At 42.5% G+C, this 25,188-nt stretch overlaps 2 protein-coding genes across 3 annotated transcripts in view; both read left to right on the top strand.

Moving 5' to 3' along the window:
• Positions 1-25,188, top strand: part of LOC135711355 (uncharacterized) — a 679,421-nt gene that overhangs the window by 269,892 nt on the left and 384,341 nt on the right. The gene's annotated exons all lie outside the window — the stretch shown is intronic.
• Positions 5,507-6,849, top strand: LOC135711343 (opsin-1-like). Its single transcript, XM_065234137.1, has one exon. The coding sequence runs from the start codon at positions 5,649-5,651 to the stop codon at positions 6,759-6,761; it is 1,113 nt and encodes a 370-aa protein (XP_065090209.1). The 5' UTR covers positions 5,507-5,648; the 3' UTR covers positions 6,762-6,849.

Genomic DNA, 25,188 nt, shown 5'->3' on the forward strand with positions numbered 1-25,188 from the left:
TGAACGCAACCTACTGCAGCTGCGGAAAATTGGACTGGAAACAGACGGATGGTCTCATTTGCTGGCTCATATACTTTACACACGTCTCGATACTGATACTCAAAGGCATTGGGAGCGAGCTCACAACTCCCGTGAAGCTCCCAAGTACGATGATATGTTGAAGTTTCTGCGTGATCACCTTGCAACCTTGCAATCTCTGATGTCCTCGAAGCCTCGAGGATCGGAGTCTCGTCAAGACCACGGAAGAACGGTGATTAAGTCCAAATTCGGCTCTACACTCACAACAACCACGACGCAAAAGAAAGCTTATCCACACTGTCAAAAACCTTTCCACTCTCCTTTCAAATGTGATTCCTTTAATAACATGAATCCTTCCCAAAGGCGTGAATCAGTCAAGAAAGCTGGTATGTTTAAATTGCCTTTCCTCTTCCCATTTAGTACGGGCTTGTCCTAGTTCAGCTTGTCGTGTTTGTGGTCAAAAGCACCATACGATGCTGCATTTGCGCCCAACAGGCAACGGTTCCAGTCAAGGATAAGATAACTCGCAACCCACTAAACCCACTATTCCTCAATGTCAGCCCAGTCGCAAATTTAAACAATTCGTCTGCCTCACAAACTTTCGCCACCGCACCCGTAGTTGGATCCTCCAATTCCAAACAAGTAGCTCTTCCTGCTAACGCGAATGCTGATATTAGCATTGTTCTCCTTTCAACTGCAGTCGTCAAGATAGCTGAATACAATGGAAACGTTCAATTCGCTAGAGCCCTCCTGGATTGCTGCTCCTCACGTAACCTCCTCAGTGAGCGTTTGGCGCAGAGATTAGATCTACGTCGGCAGAATGACCCACTTTCCCTCCATGGTGTGGGACCTAGTGCTGCAACATCGAAGATGGCACTCATCCGTTCACGCTGTACGGATTACGCTTTCGATCTAAAGTTCAACATCGTCCCGGAGTTCAAACCGATACTGCCATCAAATCGGATGACGGTGGCCAACTGGAACATTCCACAAGTTAGATTAGTAAATTGTGTAAAAGGATGTTACAGGTGCTACTTGGTAATTTCAGGACAATTTTTTGAAGCCTCATGAGCCTGGAATAGTTCAGGGGATCACGCACAAGTTCAAGAAATTTCATACGTACAACGAGTAACGTAGAAGTGCAAGAAACGTTGTGGAAGTTTTGCGAATTTCGTAGCATTTTGAGGAGCTACATACCCAACTAACCAAAAGTTCTGATAAAAGCCTATTTGTGGCAAGCAGCTTGATTGATGGTGGTCTATAGAATTCCATGCATCCTCATTTTTAAGTCCTTATAGGAACTTGAAAGTTCCGGTACTATAATTGAAGAGCATTCTAAGCACACTGACACAATCACACTTAAGCAATCTCTATATGGCAGCACATTGACAGGTCTACAGCCAGTGATGCACACTCACTCGACACTCGTCAACGCAGCAACCGACTATCGCTGACTGAACGTTTTGTCACGCAGTGAGAGGTAGAGCCATGGCAAACAACAATCATCAGTAATGGTCGCTGCTCACAGGCCACACGTAACACTCGCTGCTGATGATGTAAAGCACATCGAACACAGTAAAGGCTTCTTCAGCACGATGCTGAGAAAAAGCGAAACGACAGGAGAAAATGAAAACAATGTCTACGCATTCCAAGTTCGTCTCGGCATGCGCGACTGTGTGAGTTACAAACAGAGTTGGCGAAATGGAACGGGAGGTGTTGGGCTCACTTACCAACACACTGACATAAGTAAGCAAAGCAGCAACTGTTTCAAAACGAGCACAGATGAGTGTCGTGATTGTCGGGAATGACCATATCGGTGATGGGTCACCACCGAAGACGACATTCACCAGTTGCTTTTTATTTCTTTCGTCAATTTGATGGATGATCATGGAGAATGCTTCGACAAGCACATTGATAGGAATGTACCAAGCATTGCTACCATCAGCTGTTTGACGATCGTGAATGTGATAGGTCGCAACTCTGTCTACAGCTATAACCGTCTATAGCAGTTACAGCTAGTTCGTGTGGTGGATTTAAAAACGCGTGAATTTCTAATGCGTGTTGAAAAATGCATCGCACGTGTAATTTGGTAAAAGATGTAAAACAGTGTATCCAATTATATTTTAAAATTTTCCCTAGATTACAAAAGTCTGTAAATATCAGTGAAAAACCCAAAAAGGTCTGTAAATGTCTGTAACGAAAAAAAATGTCTGAGAAAAAAATAAAAGTCTGAAAATCTGGCATCTCTGGCGTGCAGGATCAAATCGCATTCGTGCTCGCTCCGGTGAAGCCATAATGTAAACAAATGAGCTTATCCTAACAACTAACGTCTACTATGCCTTTTTACACTCTCAGCTTGATTCAGAGAAATTTTGAAAAATGTTACTCAATAAATACCGTAATGGCAGCGTTTTTAATGTGTGTGGAATGTTTGGCGTTCAACCTTTAGATTAAAATTTAAAAAAAGAGTAGACCGAGGCAGAAATCATTAAAACAGGAGGATGTTTTTCCTTGATGCTGACTAATTGGATTTAAACATTTGTATTGTTATTATAAGCATGTACAGTTGAAAACACCGACTGCTAATTTGTTAATAACTTTTCATTCAGTTGTTGAAATTTGTTTTCTTTAAAGTAATTGATAGATTAGGATCATAGTTTACTATAAATAATAGAGTGGGTCATCGTTATATGGAAAAACGCAAACTTTACCTCACCAATCGAGAACAACTCTTTTTTGGTTCCATTTGGAGTCCCAAACAACTGAAATTTTTGGGGCCGATTGCTTGTAACTGGGTTTTCCGCAGTGCGTTTGAATTTTGTATGAAAATTAGTATGGGAAAAGCATTTTTATCCCTAGAGACCACAATTTTGCATGCAACCAAGTATGTTCAAATATAGTCCAGAAAGTACCTAACAAAGAACAAAGAAAGTACGGTGCTAGAATGCATCTAAAAAAAAATATAGCTGTTCAAATATTTATGGTTTGAATTTAACACTGAAAATCCCTTTTTCTGCCAACACTGCCGGTGTACCAATCGGAGTCAGATTCCAAGATGAAATATTTTCGGAGTTTCTTTTCTTGCCGATTCGGTATTTTCAGAAGAGATTCCAAGATGAAATATTTTCGGAGTTTCTTTTCTTGCCGATTCGGTATTTTCAGAAGAATTATTCAAAAACAATTGCTCTACCCCATATGTGTGGTTGGAGACGGGGGGGGGGGGGTTAATAATATACCCGCCCTCTCACTCATATCAACAGTTTCAAACTGAAATAACTTCGAAGTTTCTTATCTTACCGATTTGGTATATTCAGATGAATTATTCAAGTAATATTTACTCAATCTCATAAGCGTAGCTAGAGCCTCCCGCTCACTATATGAAGTTTTTCAAACGAAAATTGTTGTAGTGTAAATATTTATTATCCACATGTCCGTTCTTTTGTTAATGAGGAGATGTTGTTTGAATTATTAGCAGTTGAAAAAGTTTAAATTTTTGTACAAAGTTTTATTTGAAATATTAAACTGCCATCAAGGCCACCCACATATAGCAAACACAGAAGTAGCCGTACGTCGAAAATCAAAAACAGGAGAAAACGCAAACTGTCTTCACGGGTTTCGTCTCAGACACAGGTACAGTCGGATTTCGCTCGTTGGGCTAACTTTAAGGGGGCTACGTTTCAGTTGGGCTCCCAAGTCAAACGTCATTTCTAACAGTACTGATTCCTTTTCGGAATTTCGACCGGCTTTAACTGCTCTTATGAGATTGAGCAAATGTTTTTGAATAACCCATCCGAATAACTCGAGAGATGGGAACTCCGAAGTTATTTAAGTCTTGATCAGTGCTGTAAATTCTCAAAATCATTTGATCATTTTTGATGAAAATGAGAAAAGTAGCTATTCGCTATCAAAGGGGACCTCCTCCGAATGGGTGATATCAGTTGCTTAGTCATTTGACGAAAGCATGGATCATTCTCATTTGAGAAACGCTATATATCATTCGATTGAGTGTAACCTACACACAAACGGAGCTCTGGTCGACATTCCGGCGAAAAAGCTAAGCCAACCCGGCACCAACCTGACTTCTATCAAACCCCAACCCGATGTTGACCCGACATTGACCCGACATAAACCCAAAATTGACCCGACATTAACACGACATTGGGTCGACATCGACCTTAAATTAGCCTTACATTGATCCGACATCGGGTCGACTTGTCTGTTCGGGACCATTTTCCTGGATTTCTTCCATACTCCACTGTCGTATATCAAATGATACTGAGTGACTCAATTGACAGTGACAATGAGCTTCGAATGAGAAAGGGGCTCTTCAAATTATGGTCATGTGAGAATTCGTTTACACAGAATTGATTGAATGGTTGTATTGGTTCATCTTCAATCGAATGATATGAAAATTTACAGCACTGGTCTTGATCTTTACTTTCATTGATATAAGTGAGGGCCGGAAAGCATACAGTAATCCCCCCCCCCCCATATCTATCTACGCCTATTAAATGGAGCACATGTTTTTGAATACATCTAAACATACCAACTTGACAAGATCAGAAACACCGAAGTTATTGCAGTTTGAAGCTTTACTTCCATTTAAATGAGTGAGGAGAGCGGCGTTTAGTTAGCCCCCCCCCCTCATCTCTTAATATGCCTCTGTGATTGAAAAATTGTTTTGAATAATGCATCTCAACATACAAAATCGATAAGATTACAAACTCCGAAGTTATTTCAGTTTGGAGTCTGACTTTGGCAGTGTTGGCAGAAAAATGGATTTTTGGCATTTAATTTGAACCATTGATCTTTGCACAGCTATAACTTTTTTTAGATACATTCTAGAACCATACATCTTTGAGCAAAGTTTTTAGGCACTTTCTGGGCTATACTTTAACGTATTTAGGTTTGTGCAAAATTGTGGTCCCTAGTAATAAAGATGCAAAAAAGTAGGTTTTCCCATACTAATTTCCATTCAAATTTCAAACGCAATGCGCAAAGCCGGGCTACAACCAATCGTCCCCAAATTTTGCACAGTTGTTTGAGACTCGAAATGTAACCAAAAAAAAATTGTTCTGTAAAAAATAATCATGATGACCTATTAGTTATGCAAATAGTAGGTAAATCTTAACATTTGAACAACTAATGGTGACAGCCAAACATTACTCTCAATTTCAAGTGCAGTAAACATAAAATGGACGTGGTCTAGTGGTGTGGAACTCATAGGTTTTTGCTGAGATCTTTGCTCAACAGTAGTAACCTACACAGAAATATGTATTTAGATTGAATACATTTGAGGCCATTGACCCTCGGCTTCTAGAACATCCTGTGCGAGGTGGAAGAACAAGAAGACGATTACACATGGCAGCCAAGGCACGGATTAACTTATGAAATTATGAATTCACGTTTTGTGCTACGACTCTAATTGGATTACACCGAAAAATGATAACTATATAAGCCGAAGGGATAGCCCAGTCAAATCGAGTCGTTCTTTGGTTCTACAGTAGGTCTGAAGTAGTTCGCCGTTGTTGCGATTTTCTTCAGCTTACCTTGGATACAACATCTGTGACGGTGTGTGAAAAAGTTCCTCAGTACTTTTGTGAAAGAAAAGTCTGTTCATCTACAACAACATGGCCTCGTACGGAGCATGGATGGCACAATCGGCGATCAGCAATCTGACCGTGGTGGACAGAGTCCCTGCCGATATGCTGCACATGGTGGACGCCCATTGGTATCAGTTCCCGCCGATGAACCCACTGTGGCACTCGTTGCTGGGATTTGCCATCGCCATCCTCGCCCTGATCTCGGTAATCGGTAATGGAATGGTCGTGTACATCTTCACCAACACCAAGACGCTCCGGACCCCATCCAACCTGCTAGTGGTCAATCTAGCCTTCTCGGACTTCCTGATGATGTTTTGTATGGGACCACCAATGGTGATCAACTGCTACTACCAGACCTGGGTCTTCGGGCCTCTCGCTTGCGAAGTCTACGGTATGTTAGGATCACTGTTCGGTTGCGTCTCGATCTGGACCATGACTCTGATTGCGTTCGACCGTTACAATGTTATCGTCAAGGGTCTGGCTGCCAAGCCTCTGACCAACAACAGCGCTTTGGTTCGTATCCTGTGTGTGTGGGCCTCCAGTCTGGCCTGGACCATAGCTCCATTCTTCGGCTGGAACCGGTATGTTCCAGAAGGCAACATGAGCGCGTGTGGAACTGATTATCTGACCGACACCTGGAGTAGCCGCTCGTACATTCTGGTGTACTCGTTCTTTGTCTACTTCGGTCCGCTGCTGATGATCATCTACTCCTACGTCTTCATCATCAAGGCCGTGTCTGCCCACGAGAAGAACATGCGCGAACAGGCCAAGAAGATGAACGTTGCTTCGCTGCGATCGTCGGAAGCCCAAAGCACCAGCACGGAAATGAAACTGGCCAAGGTCGCCCTGGTCACCATCTCGCTGTGGTTCATGGCCTGGACTCCGTATCTGATCATCAACTTCACCGGTATCTTCAAGTCTTCGCCCATCAGCCCGCTGGCCACCATCTGGGGATCGCTGTTCGCCAAGGCCAATGCCGTGTACAACCCGATAGTGTACGGTATCAGCCATCCAAAGTACCGAGCTGCCCTGTATCAGAAATTCCCGGCGCTGTCTTGCACGGATTCCGCCGACGACTCGCAGTCAGTGGCTTCCGAAACCACGACCGTGGTATCGGCCGAAAAGTCGGAATCTGCCTAATGATATTGTTGTGGACCTTGTGATGATGTTGAATCGGTTGTATTTTTAAGTTAGTTTTATTGAATAAAGTGAGCAATTTTTGAAATCGGTTCTTTTGATCGGGCGGGTGGATTCCGTCGAACTCGTTGTGAAAAATCCTGCACTGACGATTGACTCTTATTGACGGAGAAAGCATTTACAACCAGCGACAATTTTCAGCAGTAAAAGTTTCAATGCTTGAAACATTGCCTCAGTTTCATGTTCCCAGAACTTTCACACTCTTTCACAGCTGACGGAACTCAGAAAATTTTACAGAATGCAACAACACGTACGTTCGACAGTCGAGCATGTTCCACATTTGCATAATACGCAAATACCGAACTTGCACCAACCATCGCCGCCACCGGGTCACACCGAGCCGGAACCAACGGGGCGCTTTCCACTGGTGCCGATCGAAAAGTTTACGTCTCACGTGTCCTAACCACACGCCGACGTCGAGGAAGTGGGGAAACCATTTCTGCTTACTACGGTGCTCGAGAGGGTGTCAGCGACGAGAACTGTGTTGCGAAACATTGCAATGCAAGGCTGATGAAGAACAGAGAAGAAAAAAAAAACATGCCCTCAGGGTAAACTTTTAGCTATTTTTCCAACAGCCTCTCCACCCCATGCCTGGTTTCGTAAAATCGGCTGTTGCCACAAAACCAGATAAGCAGTTGTTCAATGTTGCTTCATATGTTATTCAATTTGGAACTCTTTTCTTCCTAGCTTTGGGAACCCTCATGGTGTCCAATACGTAAACATTTTTTCACACTCTCGAACACTTTCGTGAACGCTCAGAAAAATGCGGTTAAAACGTTAGGGTTGATGCATATATTATGTCACGCTCTAAGGGGGGAGGGGGGTCTAAGATTTTGTGTCAAGCAATGCATTAGGTTTAGGAAAAACGTCACGATAGGGGGGGGGGTAAATTTTGCTCGATTTAGCGTGACATAATTAATGCATGAGCCCATTACTGCTACAAATAGAAATGTTGTCGATACCACCGATGATGAGATTTGCTACGAGGGATCGAAAGTCGCCCAAATGAAGTCGTTTATCGATAGTGTTCAATAATATTTGTGCGATAGTTTAGCATTTAAGTTCTTCTTAAATGTTTAACCAAATGCCATGTTTTTTCTTTGATTTCCGTCGATCTTGTTTTCCGTGCTGAGCACCAATGCTACCGACGCCAGGAAGGCAGCTCTACTACACCTGGACCTTACCTATCAACCCATCAACTCATGAACCGGGGACCAACGGCTTTACTTCCCATCCGAAGGAAGGCGTGATCAGAAATGTTATGCCTCAGAACATCCCGGCGGCGCCAACTGGGATTGAACCCAGGCCTTCTGGGATGATAGGTAATTACGCTTACCACTACACCACTGGCGCTGCTAAAATTCCATTTGACCGACAAATATTTAGCAAAAAATGAAAATCGAGATCATCGTCTACTATCCGTTTACTTGATTCCTTAAAGACAAAATTAAAGTATATCAAATTAAAGATGGTGAGAACACCTTTCGCGCTTTAAGCAATAGAGCTGTTCCTCGCCAAATGACAAATCGGTCAGACTTGACCTTTTCCGATTTGCATGCAACTTTGCATAGTTGTTTGTCATGGGAAATTATTCTCATTTCTGCTGATGCATTTATTTTTTTCGTAATCTACATTTTTCAAAAAATTGTAACATGAAAATGCCACTTCTACACTGAAAATGTATTTTCGTTATTTCTCTGAAAACCGTTTCGTAAAAATGAATATCGTACATGCAACACATCTTTCATAAATGGTACGAAACATTCGTTTTTCCTGTCATATGGCGCAATGTCAATATTATTATTATTATTATTTAGCTTTATTTAGGAGGCTTTCAGCCTTAGGCTGGTTCGCCTCCAAGAATGTCAATATTACGCCTTATTCGTAAAATATACAAATATATCTTCGTACAATCAAACCAACAACTGCGCTTATTGTCTCCTAAAGTGCTGATTGTGTGTTGGAAATGGGACATTTTTTTTAGAAATATTGTCGGTTTGACCAATACATGCAAGCTACAACAATTAATCAAATTACTCGTCGCGGTGGTTTTATGTTAGAGAAAAAAATACATGCAAGCAGCAGAAAAAGCAAGCGAAATCGAATTACCGTTCCATGAGTGCTTCTTATTTGCCTTTAGCTTTACCATTTCTCATATCCCAGATAGAGCGATGGATAAAGCACAGATCCGACGAACGCAAGGTTCATGAGTCGAGTCCGGTCTGAAGCTTTTTTTTTTATTTTTTTGTTATATTTATTCCTTCCAATGATGAAGTTATTTTTACCCATCCTCACTAACACACTCCACATTTTTGGGTTTCCACAACCAACACTTGTGACCCGCTGGTTGGGTGTAGCGATAGCGAGCGTGGCAGTTCTAACGAAACTAGCTTCATACAATGTACAAATCCATTTCGTTGCAGAAAACAACGAATAAATTCGTAGAACAAACGAGCGATTTCGTTGTATAAACGAAATTTTATTTGCAGTGTAGTTGAAAGGACGGCTGAAACAAAGTTGAAGGAAAATATAAAGTCTTTTAAAGAAATATATACAAGGTTCGAATGCCTCTCTAATAAAGGAAAAAAAATACAAGGATATTTTGGTTTTGTAATTTTGAGAATTACAATTAATTAATGGAATTGCTGTGAAGATCTCTGATCATCCTTTTCCGGATTCCCTGGGTTTCTTGGAACTTCTGTAATTAAGTTGATTGAAGCCACCCTGAACTTCTCGGTACTGCCCAGAAATCAATCGAACTGTCAATAAAATCTTTAAATTTCTTTGAAATACACAGAGTATGCCAAAACCACTTCTCTGCACTTCCCTGAAATTCATGGAACTTCTTACAGCTTCTCAAAATGTTGTTGACATTCAAGGGTTTTAAACCTGCCCAAAAGTCTGTACGTCCCTGATGTTATTGTGACAGCCTTAAGATCTCTGAGTTACCCTGACAATCTCTATCGCTGATGTTCATGAAACTTTTCGTCAAGTTTTCGGAACTTCTCTGACGTTTTTTGACTATCCTGAAGCTTTCTGGATATCTCTAAAGTTCTAGCAGTTTCCCTGAAGCTGGTGAAACCACCTTAAAGTTCTCCAAACTTTCCTGAGGAGCCCAAAATTTTATAAAAGTTTTCTTACAATGCTGCAGTATGTTTTTCAAAGTCCTCGGTATATTTTTTCGTTCTTCAGAACTTCTCCAAGGTTTTTACAATTGATGTTGACCGCCCTGAAGTTCTCATATCTTTTCTGGAGTTTTCTCTACTTTGCTGATAATGTTCCTGGAATTTACCTGAAATGAATTAAACTGCCCTAAAGACATCTCAACTTCGCTAAACTATATTTAATATTCAGAAAATGATGACCAGAAGAAGCTTCTTGAACTTAAAATCAACCAGTTGTTTTATTTTAATAGTGCTGTGCCACTTAACACAAATAGTAGCGAAATCACATTTTTTTAAATGTCCACTGGCAATCAAAATTTTGAACGCACTTTTATGTGAATAAACGAGGGGTACACGTGGTCTTTAGCAATACATACGAAGTACAAGTTATCATAACCATGTGTACTCCTAATAGCTACGTTACATTTTCATAATTTTAGATATTCTAACTAAATGTATTCTTTGGTTCAATATACCCCCCCATAAGGTTACAATGGCCCATTTTTATTTAATTTTAGCAAAATGAGATATCAGTTTCAATCAACCATTTCCATGACTTATATCGTTGATAAATATATTCACATGCTTATATTCACATGCTTTCCTTGCTGAAATGTGAAAATTATGATTTTAGGGCCCATTGTAACCCCCCGGTAAAGTGATTGTTTTTGCTTTGCGCAAAGTTTCTGATATTTTTCGTGTTTTCTAAACTTCCTAATGTTCTCTAGGTTGTCATTAATTTTTGAATCTTTTTGAAGGTTTCTGCTATTTCCCTGAATTTAATGGAACTGGCCTAAAGTACTCAACATTCCCCAGAAGTTCACGGAACTTATCTGAACTCCCAATGATTTTCCTGATAATCATGGAACTTCCCTGAATTGTCAGAGCTGCCCGAAGCTACCTTGCTTCTATTAAGATCTTTAAACTCGGTTGAAGTCTATGCAACGGAAGTTCCCGAAGTTCCTGTCATTTTCTTGAATTAAAAAAAAACTGTCGTGCAGCTTTTGGATTTTCTTTTAAGCTCTCGCGATTTTCCTGTAATTTATGCAACTGCTTTGAAGCTCTCAGAACCTACCTTAAGGATCTTAAAACTTTTATGCTGTTCTGGTTAGGTTAGGTTATCTTTGTTAGCGACGCTTTCAGCCTGAGGCTGATTCATCTTTTGACGAAATATTGGGAAATCCAGAAGGGGTTCCCCCTAGTGACGGAGTTTGAAATAGTGGTGGGGAGCCAGAAGGGACCCCCTAGTTATAGAGCTAATGAGGCGGGGTATCCAGAAGGGACCCACTAATTAAGAGAAGTGGACAGTCCAGAAGAGACCTCCCTGGTAACAGAGTATTTGTTTATCAGAGTTGGCTGTTGAGGTGCTGTCATAGTTGGTAAATGTTCCTGGTTTGGTGCATCTGGTTGGCTAATTGTTATGGTGGTGTATTCACAGTCGGTAATAGAGGTTGGTCCTTGTTCGATGTAGTGGGTCGGTTATGGTTGGTTCTTGTTAGTGAGTTGGCGTCCTTGATGAAACATATAACAGTTGCTTCGGTTGAAGGGTCATTGGCCAAGGCGTTTCTAATGTTCGTCGGGATCCCATAAAGATCCCTAATTCCATGGAAACCTGGGCAATTCACTAAGAGGTGATCTACCGTCATCGTTGTGTTGCAAATATCACAGTGTCGCACTTCCCATAGTTTAGGTCGTCCGTTTGGGTCGAAGTCGCACTTCCCATAGTTTGGGTCGTCCGAGTGAGACAAGAAAGAATCAGTTAGTCATGACGGTTTGGGGAATCTTGCCGCTTGGTGGTTTCCCCTTTTATTTTACGGAGGAACGGTTTCCTTTTGCTGGCCCACTCCTGGGCCCAAGCATTCCAAAGTTTGAACTTCATCCAAGTCTTGACATCAGGTCCTGCAACGGTTTTAGTAGCGAGCTTTCCAGATCGGCCCGTAGCCGCAAGATTGTCTGCTTCACAATTCCCCCGGATGTCGCAGTGCCCGGGGATTGGGTTTTCCTGTAAATTCTTGGAATTTCCATGAAATTCTTAGATCTTCCTGAAGATTCTCGCACTTCTTCTGATGTTAATGGACCTAACATATCCAAGTAACATTGATTGTTTTATCCTGGTTTAAAAAAAATTCTACAAGTCTAAATCATGGTCAACTGAACATTCAAAACATCCTAATTGTTACTTGGAAAAGTTCTCAAAAGTTTCCAAAACATTCTGGAACTTTATTTGAGTTTTCTGACGTTCATGAAACGCTTGATTTTTTAATTTTTCTTGGACCATCTAAAAAGTTCCAGCAATTATTATGGAGTAATTCAAAAGCACCTGAAGTTTTCTGAATTTTTAAGAAGTTTTTGGAAGTACTCTAAAGTTTTCACAATCATTCGGAGCTTTGTGAATTTACCTAAAAAAAATTTGAATTTGAACTGCGTTAGGTGGAAATTGACTTCTCCGTGTTTTCTGTTCACCCAGGTCGAAAGAATCGGTATTAGTCTATGTGTCCATCTACCGTTCTCCGTCGTGTTCCACTCCTGTTGCCACTTAGCCAATGACTCCACTCTCACAACTTTCCGTACTCTTCCGGCTTCTCTCTGCCTGTAGCACTCACTGTCCTCCGCCAGGGTGATGCCGATAGGGATCATACCGGCGATAACGCATACTGCTTCCGACGAGATGGTTCTGTACGCACTCACGACTCGCATGGCCATGAGCCGGAACGTACTGCTCAGTTTCCTTTGGTTCTGCTTCGTTTCCAGCGCTGGAACCCAGGCTGGACCTCCATATCTCAGTATCGATGATGACACGCTGGCCAGAAGACGCCTCTTGCTACTGCTGGGACCAGCGTTGTTCGGCATGATTCTAGCTATCGCGTTGATGGCCTTCGAAGCCTTCTCACAGGCATATTCGACGTGGCTGTTGAAGTTTAGCCGGTCATCGATCATCACTCCCAGGTATTTTAACACACGCTTCGAGGCTATGGTGTGCTCCCCGACGGTGATTTCCGCCCGCTGTACCGCTTTACAGTTACTGACCAATAACACTTCCGTTTTGTGGTGGGCTATTTGCAGCTTCGCTCCTTTCATCCAGTTACCAATCATGTCGATTGCCTCGGTTGACAACACTTCCACCTCTTCCAGCGTCTCGCCTGTTACCGTCAAGACGACGTCGTCCGCAAAGCCAACGATCTCAACTCCTTTGGGCAGTTTCAGCGTTAGCACGCCGTTGTACATCCCGTTCCAGAGCGTTGGACCAAGGATGGAGCCTTGTGGAACTCCCGCTGTGATCCTAATCGATCTCTGTCCCATGTCTGTCTCGTAGACCAGAACCCGGTTCTGGAAATAACTCCTCAGGATCCTGCACAGGTAGTCAGGGACCCTCATTCTATGCAGTGCTTCGGCGATGGCCTCCCAGCTGGCGCTGTTGAACGCATTCTTGACGTCGATCGTTATGACGGCGCAATATCGATCTCCTCTCCGCTTCTGTTTGGACGCCTTTTCAGCTCTCTCGACCACTGTCCGAATTGCATCCACCGTTGATCTCCCTTTCCGGAATCCGAACTGCCTCTCCGACAATCCGTGCTCACTCTCCGTGTATTTCGTCAGCCTGTTTAGGATGATCCTCTCCAAGAGTTTTCCGAGTGTATCCAGCAGGCATATAGGCCTGTATGATGCTGGATCCCCCGGCGGTTTTCCTGGTTTCGGCAGCAACACTAGCTTCTGTATCTTCCACCTGTCAGGGAAGTGACCCTCGTTCAGGCATTTCTGCAGCACCATCCTGAACATGTCCGGGGATGACTGGATCGCCGCTTTCAACGCTACGTTGGGGATTCCATCCGGACCGGGAGCTTTCTTCACCTTCAATCCTTTCGCCACTACTACGAGCTCCTCGTTGGTGATTTCGACGTTATCTCCCTCTCTTTCTCCGTACGGTGTAGGTGGCCAGGTTGTTGGGTCGTGCTTCGGGAAAAGTCCTTCCACGATGACTTTCAGCTTCTCTGGGCACATTTCAGCGGGCATCGTTGGACCTCTGATCTTCGCCATCACGACTCGGTATGCGTCGCCCCAGGGGTTGGCATCAGCGTCTTGACACAGCTCCTTAAAACAGTTCGACTTGCTCTGCTTAATCACTCGTTTAAAAGCGGCCCTGGCCGCTCGAAACACTTCTCTTCGTTCCTCTCTGTCTGCTTCCGTTCTTGCTCTCTGAACACGTCTTCTGGCTCTGAGACAACTAGCACGGAGAGTACTAAGTGCCTCGTTCCACCAGTAGACTGGACGCCGTCTGTTATTTGGCTCCAGTTTCCTCGGCATGGTCGTGTCACATGCTCTCACTAACGTTTCTGTCAGCTCGTCCGCATTTAGATCTACGGGACTCCCGTCCACACGAAGTGCCTCAATGAACAAATCCTTGTCGAAAGCTTTCGTCTTCCACTTTCGGTCACAAGTTCTCGTCCTCCGTACTGCCACAGTATTCCGTTGACCGATGCCATATCGTATCGCCTGATGGTCGCTATGGGTATATCCTTCGCACACTCTCCAATCCATGTTTGCCATCAGCGACGGACTGCAGAAAGTAACGTCGATAATGGATTCTCGGCCATCTCTGCGAAAAGTGCTGCTGGTGCCTTTATTGGCCAGCATAACTTCCAGTTTTGCCAGTGCTTCCAACAGACTGTGCCCTCTTGCATTGGAACACCTGCTTCCCCACTCCACTGCCCAAGCATTGAAGTCTCCTCCGATGACTACCGGTCGTCGTCCGACCAGCTCTTCGGTAAGTCCATCAAGCATCTCGTGGAACTTCTCCATCGTCCATCTGGGGGGTGCGTAACAACTACACATGAAGATTCCGTTGATTTTGGCGATGACGAAGCCTTCGTATGAGCTCGCAACCACTTCTTGAATGGGGTATCTGCCCATAACTTGTATAGCTGCCATCCCAGCTCTATCCGCAACCCTGTTACCGTTATCGGGAGGGACTCGATACGGTTTCGCAATGATTGCAACGTCGCACTTTGTTTCTGTTGTCGACTGCCACAACAGTTGCTGAGCAATGTCGCAATGATTGAGGTTTATTTGGGTTACCTCCATTACTGTTGGCCTGCCATCGCCTTTTTGTATGCTAGGCATTTGAAGCCTCCCGTCGTATGATCGTTACCGTCCTCTTTTTTGCAGAGCATACACCTCGGATGCTTCGTGCAGCCTCTTGCAATATGGCCTTTCTCTCCGCATTTCCTGCACAGATCAGATCTGTCAGGGCCATTGCAGTTCCTCGCCTGGTGACCGAATCCCATGCACTTGAAACATCGCTCCAATTGCTTGGTAACCCGAGGAGTGGCTTTCAGCGAGCACAATGACCAGCCAACCTTGACCTTGCCCGTCTCCAACAGCTTATTCGCTGCAGCTGTTGAAAGCCGTATAACCGCCGTTTGCATGCCGCCGTACGCCTTCCTCATGCGGATTGACATCGGGACATCTCCCAGATCGCAGTGCACTCTCAACGCACTTCTTAGCTCCTCTTCTGTGGTGATCTCGTCCAGGTCCCTGCACTCGACCACTGTCTCCTGGGATAGAGCTCTTACGCTCGCTTCTTCGCCAAGAGACTTTTCAACGAGCTCCTTGTAGGCTGAGCTCTTGATAGCAGGATCCTTCTTCAGCTCAAAGAGGATCTCGCCTTTCTGGGTTCGCCTGGTTTTCACCACGTTCTCTCCTAGTTGCTTCAACTCATAGAAATGAACTGAATTTCTCGGAACAAACGCTTAAAGGTTTTTAAGCCACCCCAAAGTTCTGGACTTTCCTGTAGTTCTTGGAACAATCCTTAAGATATTGAACTACTCGGAACGCTTTGGATATTCACTAAAAAATTTTGAACTTTACTGAAGTACTAGAAATTAATCTACAGAGCTCGGAACTTTTCTTTTTTTCTGCAGTTACCTGATATTATCAGAGTTTATACATATAAGTTGTCTGTTATTGTCCTGAAGTAAATGGATCTATGCTGAAGTTCTCTGATATGTACCACGAAAGCAAAATGTGCAAAAACTGACCAACGAATCTTTATACATTCACATTGACGCCACCGAAATTGTGTGTGTGCCGGGTAAAGCAGGTGCATAAGAACGCCTATAAATGGTTGTTGGGTTCTACCCTGACCGGCGATTTGCGACCTCTGTGCACCTGAACTCCGATTCTTACAACCACGCGGTGCCCGGTGGGGTTGCTGGCGGAGATATTTGCCTCAGTAATGGGAACAAGAACGGGGGATCATCGTTGTTACTAATGCACTATTGTTTATAAGTCGCTAGTGTCAGTGATGACGATGACAGAGCAAATAGTTTATAGCCAACTCTAAGTAGCCCGTAATTATCGCTACCTGGGGATGCTAATCGGCTTGGCCGTCCTGAATGAACTATATCCATCTCTTCAAGGTGGTTTGTTTAAAAGGACGTTAATAAATGGAAGCACTGAAATTGTACGCAACACACTCTGCAGCAGCTTTTCAGATCTGTTAACGTGCCTCGGATTCTGATAGGATTGTTATCGTTGGAGATTACAATCTACCGCAGCTGGTATGGTCGTATGATGAAGATGTCAATAGCCTTCCTCCGTCCAACGCTTCTACTGAACAGGAAATCGCTTTGGTTGAATCTATGGTTACCTCCGGTCGGCATCAGCTCAACAGCCTGCTTAATTCGAATGGTCGTACACTTGATTTGGCGTTTGTAAACGAACCAAACCTTGTTGAGCTCATCGAACCTCCGTCATCGCTCCTCAGAATCGACAGCCATCATAAGCCGTTTGTTCTTCGCATCGACGTGAACGACTCCTACATGCAACTTGCCAGTGACTCAAATACCGTCAATGATTTTGATTTTCGACGTTGCAGCTTTCCAGAACTGAACAACGTTATCATGAACGTCGATTGGATTGAAATGTTTCGTGCAACAAATACGGATGGAACGGTACGTATGTTTTATGAGAAATTGTACAACATTCTGAAGGAACTTGTTCCACGTAGACGAAGTAGACCTTATTCGTTCAAGCATCCGTGGTTGGCATCTGAGTTACAGCATCTCCGTAACGTCGTGCGTAAAGCTAGAAAACGCTATTTTAGAGCTCAGACTGCTGAACACCGCATCAATCTACATCCGCTCGAAACAGATTACAGCGATTACTGGACTACTGCATTCCGTAGCTACGTCGAACGAATGGAGCTGACCTCGCTTCGCAGCAAGATCAGTCATCCTTTTGGCCATTTATACATAGCCGTAAGTAACCCAATCGTATTTCTGCCGAGATGACTTTTAATAATTCATCTGCTGATTCACCGCATGAGCTAGCTAATCTTTTGGCCGAATTCTTCGAGAATGTGCACAGTACAACATTGTCGATATTCTCTCCTGACAGTGCATACAACCTGAACTGTCCACCTCTAGTTGGTTGGTTGGTTGTCTTTATTAAGGAGATTTTCAGGAGATTTTCAGTTCATCTCCGGCCCACCTCTAGTTTATTTGAATATTGAAAAATTGAACTGACAATCGTTGTCTAAATGAATAAAACTTAAATACGGTCAACGGTACGGAAAAGGCAAGGAGTCGATGACGAAACAAGTCAGCTGAAACATACTCTTTATTTGTTCCAAATTCAAAATAAATTACATTTCATTTTAACCTAGGTGCTCCAGTTACTACAGTAACTTACCAGCCTTAATTGTTATGATATATAGCTAAGTGTTTTTACATTGTTCCTGTCTTGGCAATTCAGTATTTTAAACAGGTTTTTTAAACCTGCATGTCAGTATAACAATTGATAGCTTAAAACTAAAAAAACTAAAACTAAATCTTATCTAAGTATAAAGGGAATTAATCGTTGCAATTGAGGATTGTAACGATTTTTGCCTGAAATTATTAATTATTTTTTTGGACATTTGTTCTAAAGTCTCAACATTTGAAATTCTATGTACTTCGGTAGTACTGTACCAGGGAGGCAACTTCAAAATCATCTTCAGAACTTTGTTCTGAATCCTTTGAAGTGCTTTTTTCCTGGTAGTGCAACAACAAGACCATATTGGCACAGCGTAAAGCATGGCCGGTCTAAAAACTTGTTTAAATATTAGAAGTTTATTCGTCAGGCAAAGTTTGGATTTCCTGTTTATAAGAGGATACAAACATTTGATATATTTGTTACATTTGGCTTGAATGCCCTCAATGTGATCTTTAAAAGTTAATTTTTGGTCAAGTATTAATCCAAGATATTTCACTTGGTTTGACCAGGAAATTGGAACTCCGTTCATAGTGACTATGTGACTACTAGGGTAGGTGTACCAGTTATAGCCATACGTTCCTATTATGGTGTGTTCCAGTTATGGCCTATGGAATTCCATAGGCCATAATTGGAACACACTATAATAGGAACGTATAGCCATAACTGGTACATCTACCCTACTAGGTTTCTAAAACGAATCTCTAGGCTTATGTGGAAATATTATAAGTTGAGTTTTGGAAGCGTTGGGAGAAATCTTCCATTTTTGAAAATAAGAAGAGAAAATATCTAAACTATTCTGCAGTCTGCTGCAATGGAATTACCGGCTGATTGCTCGAATTGGCTTGTGTTGTGTAAAATTTCGGCGCCGTTTTTTCCAAAAACAGAAAGTCGTGTTGACGAAGAGGCCTCTCAGAGGCATACATATTTTGCTGAGCCAGCAGTGTTGGACAGTCAATGTCACCCGTAAGCAGCTTTCTAGCGAACATAGCTTGAGCGATCGTCCGTCTCACCTCTAATGGTTCGATTCCCAGGAGACGGCAACGCTCCTCGTACGGTGGCAAGTTTGTTGGGTCACGCCGGTTAAGGAAACGAAGAGGATATCTCACATATCAGCATATCTTGCGTTGAACGAATTCAATTCTAGTGATCCAGCTAGCATGGAAAGGGCACCAAACAACTAAACTTGACACCAATAAGGACACCGCACAAGCGAGCAGTAGAGTGACCTGAGGCATAGCGGGCCACGGCGGAACTCGCTGGCAATTTTGAAAATAAAGTCCAATTGTCGATTAGCTCTGGAGATTATGTCATTGTAGTGGATTCTGAAAGTTAGTCTGCAGTCCAAGGTAACGCCGAGATCCTTTATATGATCTACACGAGCAGGACAGCGTCCGTAGAGAACATAGTCAAACATGATTGGTTCTATTTTTCGGTGATAGGAAATAATGTTACATTTTTCGATGCTTAGACTCACCAAATTTCTTGAGCAAAAATACCTAAAATATTCTGGAGATCCCAACAGTCCGAGAAACTTTCAATAATTTTGTAGATTTTCATATCGTCTGCATAGAAATGGTGGTATCCTGATGGTATCAGAAAGGCGACGTCGTTTAAAAAGATCGAAAACAGTAGCGGTCCTAGGTTACTGCCTTGCGGAACTCCCGAGTTGTTTGAGAGAACATCCGATTCCGACGCGCCAATCTTAATCGCCGTACATAGCGATTCACCAAGTAAGATCTGAACCAATCCACAGCCGTTGACGAGCATCATTTATGATAATCTCGAACAGTTTTGAGCAGGCACACAGGGAGGTGATTCCACGACAATTTGCGACATTCCGTTTATCTCCTTTTTTGTAGACTGGGAACAGATAAGAAAGTTTCCAGCGGCAAGGGAAACTCACATTGCTGTGCCGGGAAATTGAATAGCCTCGCAAGTGGAAGGCAGAGATTGGCTACAAAACGTTTTAGAGCTGATGACGGAATGCCGTCAGGTCCGGCGGCAAACGAGAGCTTCAGTTTGTGTGTTTCAGCTATCACCACGTCTTCTGAAATGCGCGGAATATCGAAACTACTGCTACCAACTGTAGCATCCAGCACTTGTGCCGGCGAAGTAGAAAAATCGTGGAACACTTGCCTATTTGTGAGCCAGAACGAAATATTTTTAGCTTTGCAAAAGTTAGACGTTTCGAAAGGGCCTGGCACTGACAACATACCGCCGTTGTTTTAAAGAGAATGTGCTGGTTCACTGCTGACGCCGCTGACGATTAATATTAAACAGGTCACTCAGTGCCTGGCCTCGATCACCCCGATCTTTATAGCTGGTAACAATCATGCTGTGCAAAATTGCAGAGGTGTTTCGATTTTCTGCTGTCTAGCTAAAGTGTTCGAACAATTGGTTCACAGAGCTCTGTATGTCGCCTCCCGACCGCTGATATCGGACTTTCAACACGGATTTGTTAAGAAGCGATCTACGACGACGAACCTGATGTCGTACGTAAGCTTCCTGTCTTCAGAAATCGAAATCGGCACCAAGTTTATGCCATATACTTCGATTTCTCGAAGGCGTTTGACAAGATTCCTCATGACCTCGAAATTGACAAATTCAAGCATCTGGGCCTTCCTAATTGGACCATCGAATGGCGGGGCTCCTATCTATCCGGTCGGAGGCCATTCGTCAAATTAAACGGTACTCGCGATTTTTTCAACACGTCAGGTGTCCCACAAGGAAGCATTCTGGGACCACTGATTTTTAATAGGGGCATCCCACTCTAAACTTTGTATTTCTATCGATATACCTATAGATACCTGGGAATATTTGTAAATACTTAAGAAATACCTAAGAATTATCTAGCGATGGTCTGTTTGCTCGGTTGCTATAACCTATAAACAAATTTAATTTGTTTGTTTATCTGACGTTTGGATTCAAATCTAATCTGATTTTGTGTACATTTAACATATATTATATTGATACCGAACGGTAACAGTTTTTTGTTGCGCATAATTGTGAGGCGATAGGAAAAGAAACAGTGTTCAGTATGCTCAGAAAGTTAACAGTCAATTTGTAGTCGATAGCCATCTATACGTTTCGTGACGGGTGGCGATTGGCCTCCCATAATGGAGAGGACCACGATGGAACAGCGGATAGAGCAAAACTCATAACGAAAGGGTGGTGGATGAGCTATGATGAAAAGGAGAGAAGGTCAGTGAGTCTGGAGCTGTGGAACAGAGTAGATCTGGTGAAATTTGGATGGGGTTCAGAGACGTGAGGCACGTTGTTAGAGTACACTTTTGGAAGGTAGTGTGTGAAGAGCTTATAAGGCGGTGATACTGTGCCTTTCGGAGACCGAGATTGCAACCTCTGGGACAGCTAACGTCCGTGGTCTCCCAGGATCTGGGATCAGTTCACACTACAGCCGCCGATAGCCACGAGGATCGGCAGCTTGACATAGACAGCAGCCAGTTTCTCTATTGCAGCAGCGTAAGTGTTTCACCTCCCGCCCACCATTGGATCATTAAAATCATTCAATTAAGGCCTAAATTAACCCTTTTTGTAAAGCTTTTCATAATTCCGAAAACTCTCCCTACCTCGCCAAAGCCCGGAGATCCGGGATCAAAACAGGCCTTTGGTGCCCACCCCAACAACTGCCGACTGGCTTAGATCAGCAGACAGGGGATGTAGACACGTCCCCTTCAGAGACGGCGCAGAAGTCCCGGTGTCAAACAGTTGTGAGTTTCAATATTAATATAATTAACTACACGCCACTGACCGTATCGTACGTGACTCGTTGATTCAGTCCCAGGAGGAAGCTATACTGATGGCCATTGGAACCTTTCGACTATTGCTCTTTTAAATGTATCGTTCAAAATACAGATCTGGAAATGACTATCTTGTTATAAGTATATTTTAAACGGAGGTTTTCACCCACTAGGATCTTGATCTTGTCATAATGAAAACGGACATTTAAGCTAATGGGACCTGGTATCGGAACTTGTGGCATCTGGAGAGCCGGGTCTCATAGCTTCCGTAGCATTATGGGCCGCAGAAATGAACAACATTCCCGTGGATTTCCTCTCAAATGATGCCCTTCTACTTGAAGCTCATAAAGGTCGGCAAGTAAGACAAGTTCAAATCGAAAAATCGGTTCAGAAAAATGTTTGGAACGGTTATTATTTTTTTTTTGTTTATTAATTTATTTGATAATGCTCAACCGAATTCACTTTACAGAGCCGAGGATTCTTGTTCACTATACAATACATCTAAAAGCTATAGTCAAAAGGTACAACACAATCAACATTTTATCTTCCGCTATCCAATAAGCTTCCTCCACCAGAATGGGAGCCGCTTCCAGTGGTTTCATTGTATGACAGATTCGCCAACGGGGGTCAGAGCGCTTCCATTGCAGCAATGGATGCAAAACGTGGTCATCACTCACACACTCATCACGAAACGGTTGCTTTCCAAAGTCGACGACGCATCGACTGAAAGAACTGCTGATGAAGAACAATGAGGAGGACCACACAATGGTTGCTGCCGAGTAAACAGACGATCGCGTGACACACATTGAGAATGGTCTGCTTCTGTCGACAGCCGAGTGAGCACTGGTTATTAAAATTGACTATCATAACATTCAATTCAACTGATATTTTTCTTACAGACGCTTACTTTGAACATTCCCATGTGGACATTATGGTCCTACAGGCTTCGTTTTAAGAAAATCTATTATTTCACCCTAAAAAACCAATAGTGTTGGAACCATTGAGTTGGAAAGCATGCATTAAGTACTCCTCGCAAAAATGAGAGAAAATGTAGTGCATTGCTTGTCACACATTTGTAACACCAGAGCGTGTCGTACTTGATGGATGCTCCCTCATAGGCTTGAACTAGCTTCTAGTGGACAGTTAAAATGATTTTACGTCACAGATTATAAAAAAAATGTGACGATATTGGGGGCATGCTCATTATATGGGTTAATGAGCTGAACGATAACCTTACAAAAATGCTCCATTTTCCAAGTTTCATTTTATTTAAAAAAAAAACATATTTTTATTTTCAAATTATTGTTATTTATAGATTCGGTGGTTCGAAAAACTTTGATTAGTCTGTTAAATGTTTAGTAGTCTGGAGATTAAACAGTTTCATTGAGTTCAGCTTTTATTTCATAATATATACAGTCAAATATGGAACACTTCCAAATGATGAACACGTTAGACTGACTGCACAGTAATTAAATGTTCTTTAATTGTAGGGGTCTTGTTTCAATTCACATTTAAAGCTCTTTGGTTCCACAATCGTTTTTTAGGATTCTGATCTTGACTTGGTGTATTTCATTTTCACATTTTAGATTATAGAAAAACATACATTTTGTTATATCCTTTCGTAAGCAGATTTGAAATACTTACCCCTTAAATTGAATTCACACTTCATTTCAAATAAACTCATTTTATATTCTAAAAAATGATCAGATCACGCGACTAAAATTATAGAACTGATGGAGCAAAACACAACAAACACAGCACTAGCAACCGGTCATAAAACAAACGTTACTACGATGAAAATGAAACCTAGAAATAAAATACTTCAAAATACTTAGTGATACTTATGAGATATTTAAAAATATTTAATAAATATAGGAACTAAAGTTTAGAGTGGGATGCCCTAGGATTTTTATATTGTTCGTGAATGATTTGTGCTTTCGGCTGAAATCGAGCCTACTGCATTATGCTGACGATCTAAAGATATACAAAGTGATATCATCGCATCTCGATTGCTGTGCTCCTCAGGTCGATGTTGACGAGCTTTTGCTATGGTGTTGTGAGAATGGAATGGAACTTTTTTTTACTTGATTTATTTTCCGTCGATCTTGTTTTTCGTGCTGAGCACCAATGCTACCGATGCCAGGGAGGCAGCTCCCACCCCTGGACCCTATCTATCGACCCATCAACTCATGAATCGGGGACCAACGGCCTTACTTCCCTTCCGAAGGAAGGCGTGATCAGAGATGTTATGCCTCAGAACATCTCGGCGGCGCCGACTAGGATTGAGCCCTGGCCTGCTGGGGTGAAAGGTAATTACGCTTACCACTACACCACCGGAGCCACTAGGAATGCAACTTAACATCAAAAAGTGCAAAGTCATTCCCAAACAGAGTTTGAATATTGTTCGTGTTCAAGCAATACGTGACTTGGGGGTCACTGTGGACAGTAAACTCCGCTGCAACGAGCATGCGGCCCTGAGATTTCTTCGTCGCAATACAAGTGGCTTCACCGATATATATGCTCTCAAGGCACTTTACTGTTCAATTATTTGCAGCATCATGGAATATGCTGTTAGTGTATGATAGCCATATCATGCACAGCAGATCATCAGAATGGAAAGGGTTCAACGTAGCTTTATACGGTATGCTCTTCGACAACTTCCGTGGAATGATCCAGTAAATCTTCATGACTATACAAGCCGTTGCAGACTTATAGACATGGAAACTCTAGCTCACAGACGCACTAAACTTCAGAGATTATTTGTATTCGATCTTGTCCAAGGGTAACCTGGATTTTCCTTCACTGCTGCAGAATATTAACTTTTGTGCACCTTCTCGACAGCTTCGTGAGCGAGACTTGTTTTTTGTTACCTCTTATGACAGGCTAATCCATACCAATTTAAGGCATCTTTTGCTTGGCTTTTAAACTAACACATCGAAACTAACGCATTATTGATTTGTGCACGGTGTGATATGATTGATGTTTTCTGCTCGATACAACGGAAATGGGCGATTGCGACGGAGTAGCACTCTTCCCTACAAAACATATTTCTGTTTTAAACTCATGGATCAGAGGTGATATGACAAATTTTATTTAAGATACTTCAACCACCCAAGAAACACTTGAAACATCTCTCATGCAAAATAATATACAAATCTTGTTTAAAACCCTTTGTTTTGTTATTTGTTTGGTATTCAACCTTTCCAACAAGGAATTTGTTATCTTGAAGTTATAATTCGGTGTTATATCTAGCATATTTTGACGTAGGACTACGTCTTTGATTTCTATATGGGGGTACACTTTGTGAAAACCGAAAATGGAACATGTAACATATTAAGAAAGATTTTGAACGTTAATAACCCTGATCCAATTTCAAGCATGTCACCCTCGCTCCAAACGACATACAGCTCGACAGCCTCATCCGTGTTGAACACCCAGCTCAGAATTACTCAACCATCAATACAAAACGGTCCTTTTCAGGACCACCATAAATTTGTTAAGAGTATTATTTGGACATTGGTCAAGGCCATCAGTTCCCTCAAGCAGGTAGCTTTCAAAGCTCAATCTGGTCTCTATAGATGGTGTGGAATTGTAGGCCCGAATGTAATGGTGAGATTAATCATCTTTCGACCATTTTCCAGAACACGCCGGTAGGAATTGTTAAAAATCCATATAGAATTTGAGAGAAGTGGGAAT

Source organism: Ochlerotatus camptorhynchus, unplaced genomic scaffold (genome assembly GCF_037179485.1).
Source record: "Ochlerotatus camptorhynchus isolate MF236.1 unplaced genomic scaffold, CSIRO-AGI_Acam_v1.1 ptg000432l, whole genome shotgun sequence".
Classification (NCBI taxonomy): domain Eukaryota; kingdom Metazoa; phylum Arthropoda; class Insecta; order Diptera; family Culicidae; genus Ochlerotatus; species Ochlerotatus camptorhynchus.

Excerpts from the sequence above, each read along its gene's own strand:
- LOC135711343 (XM_065234137.1), top strand. The coding sequence starts at position 5,649 with ATGGCCTCGTACGGAGCATGGATGGCACAATCGGCGATCAGCAATCTG.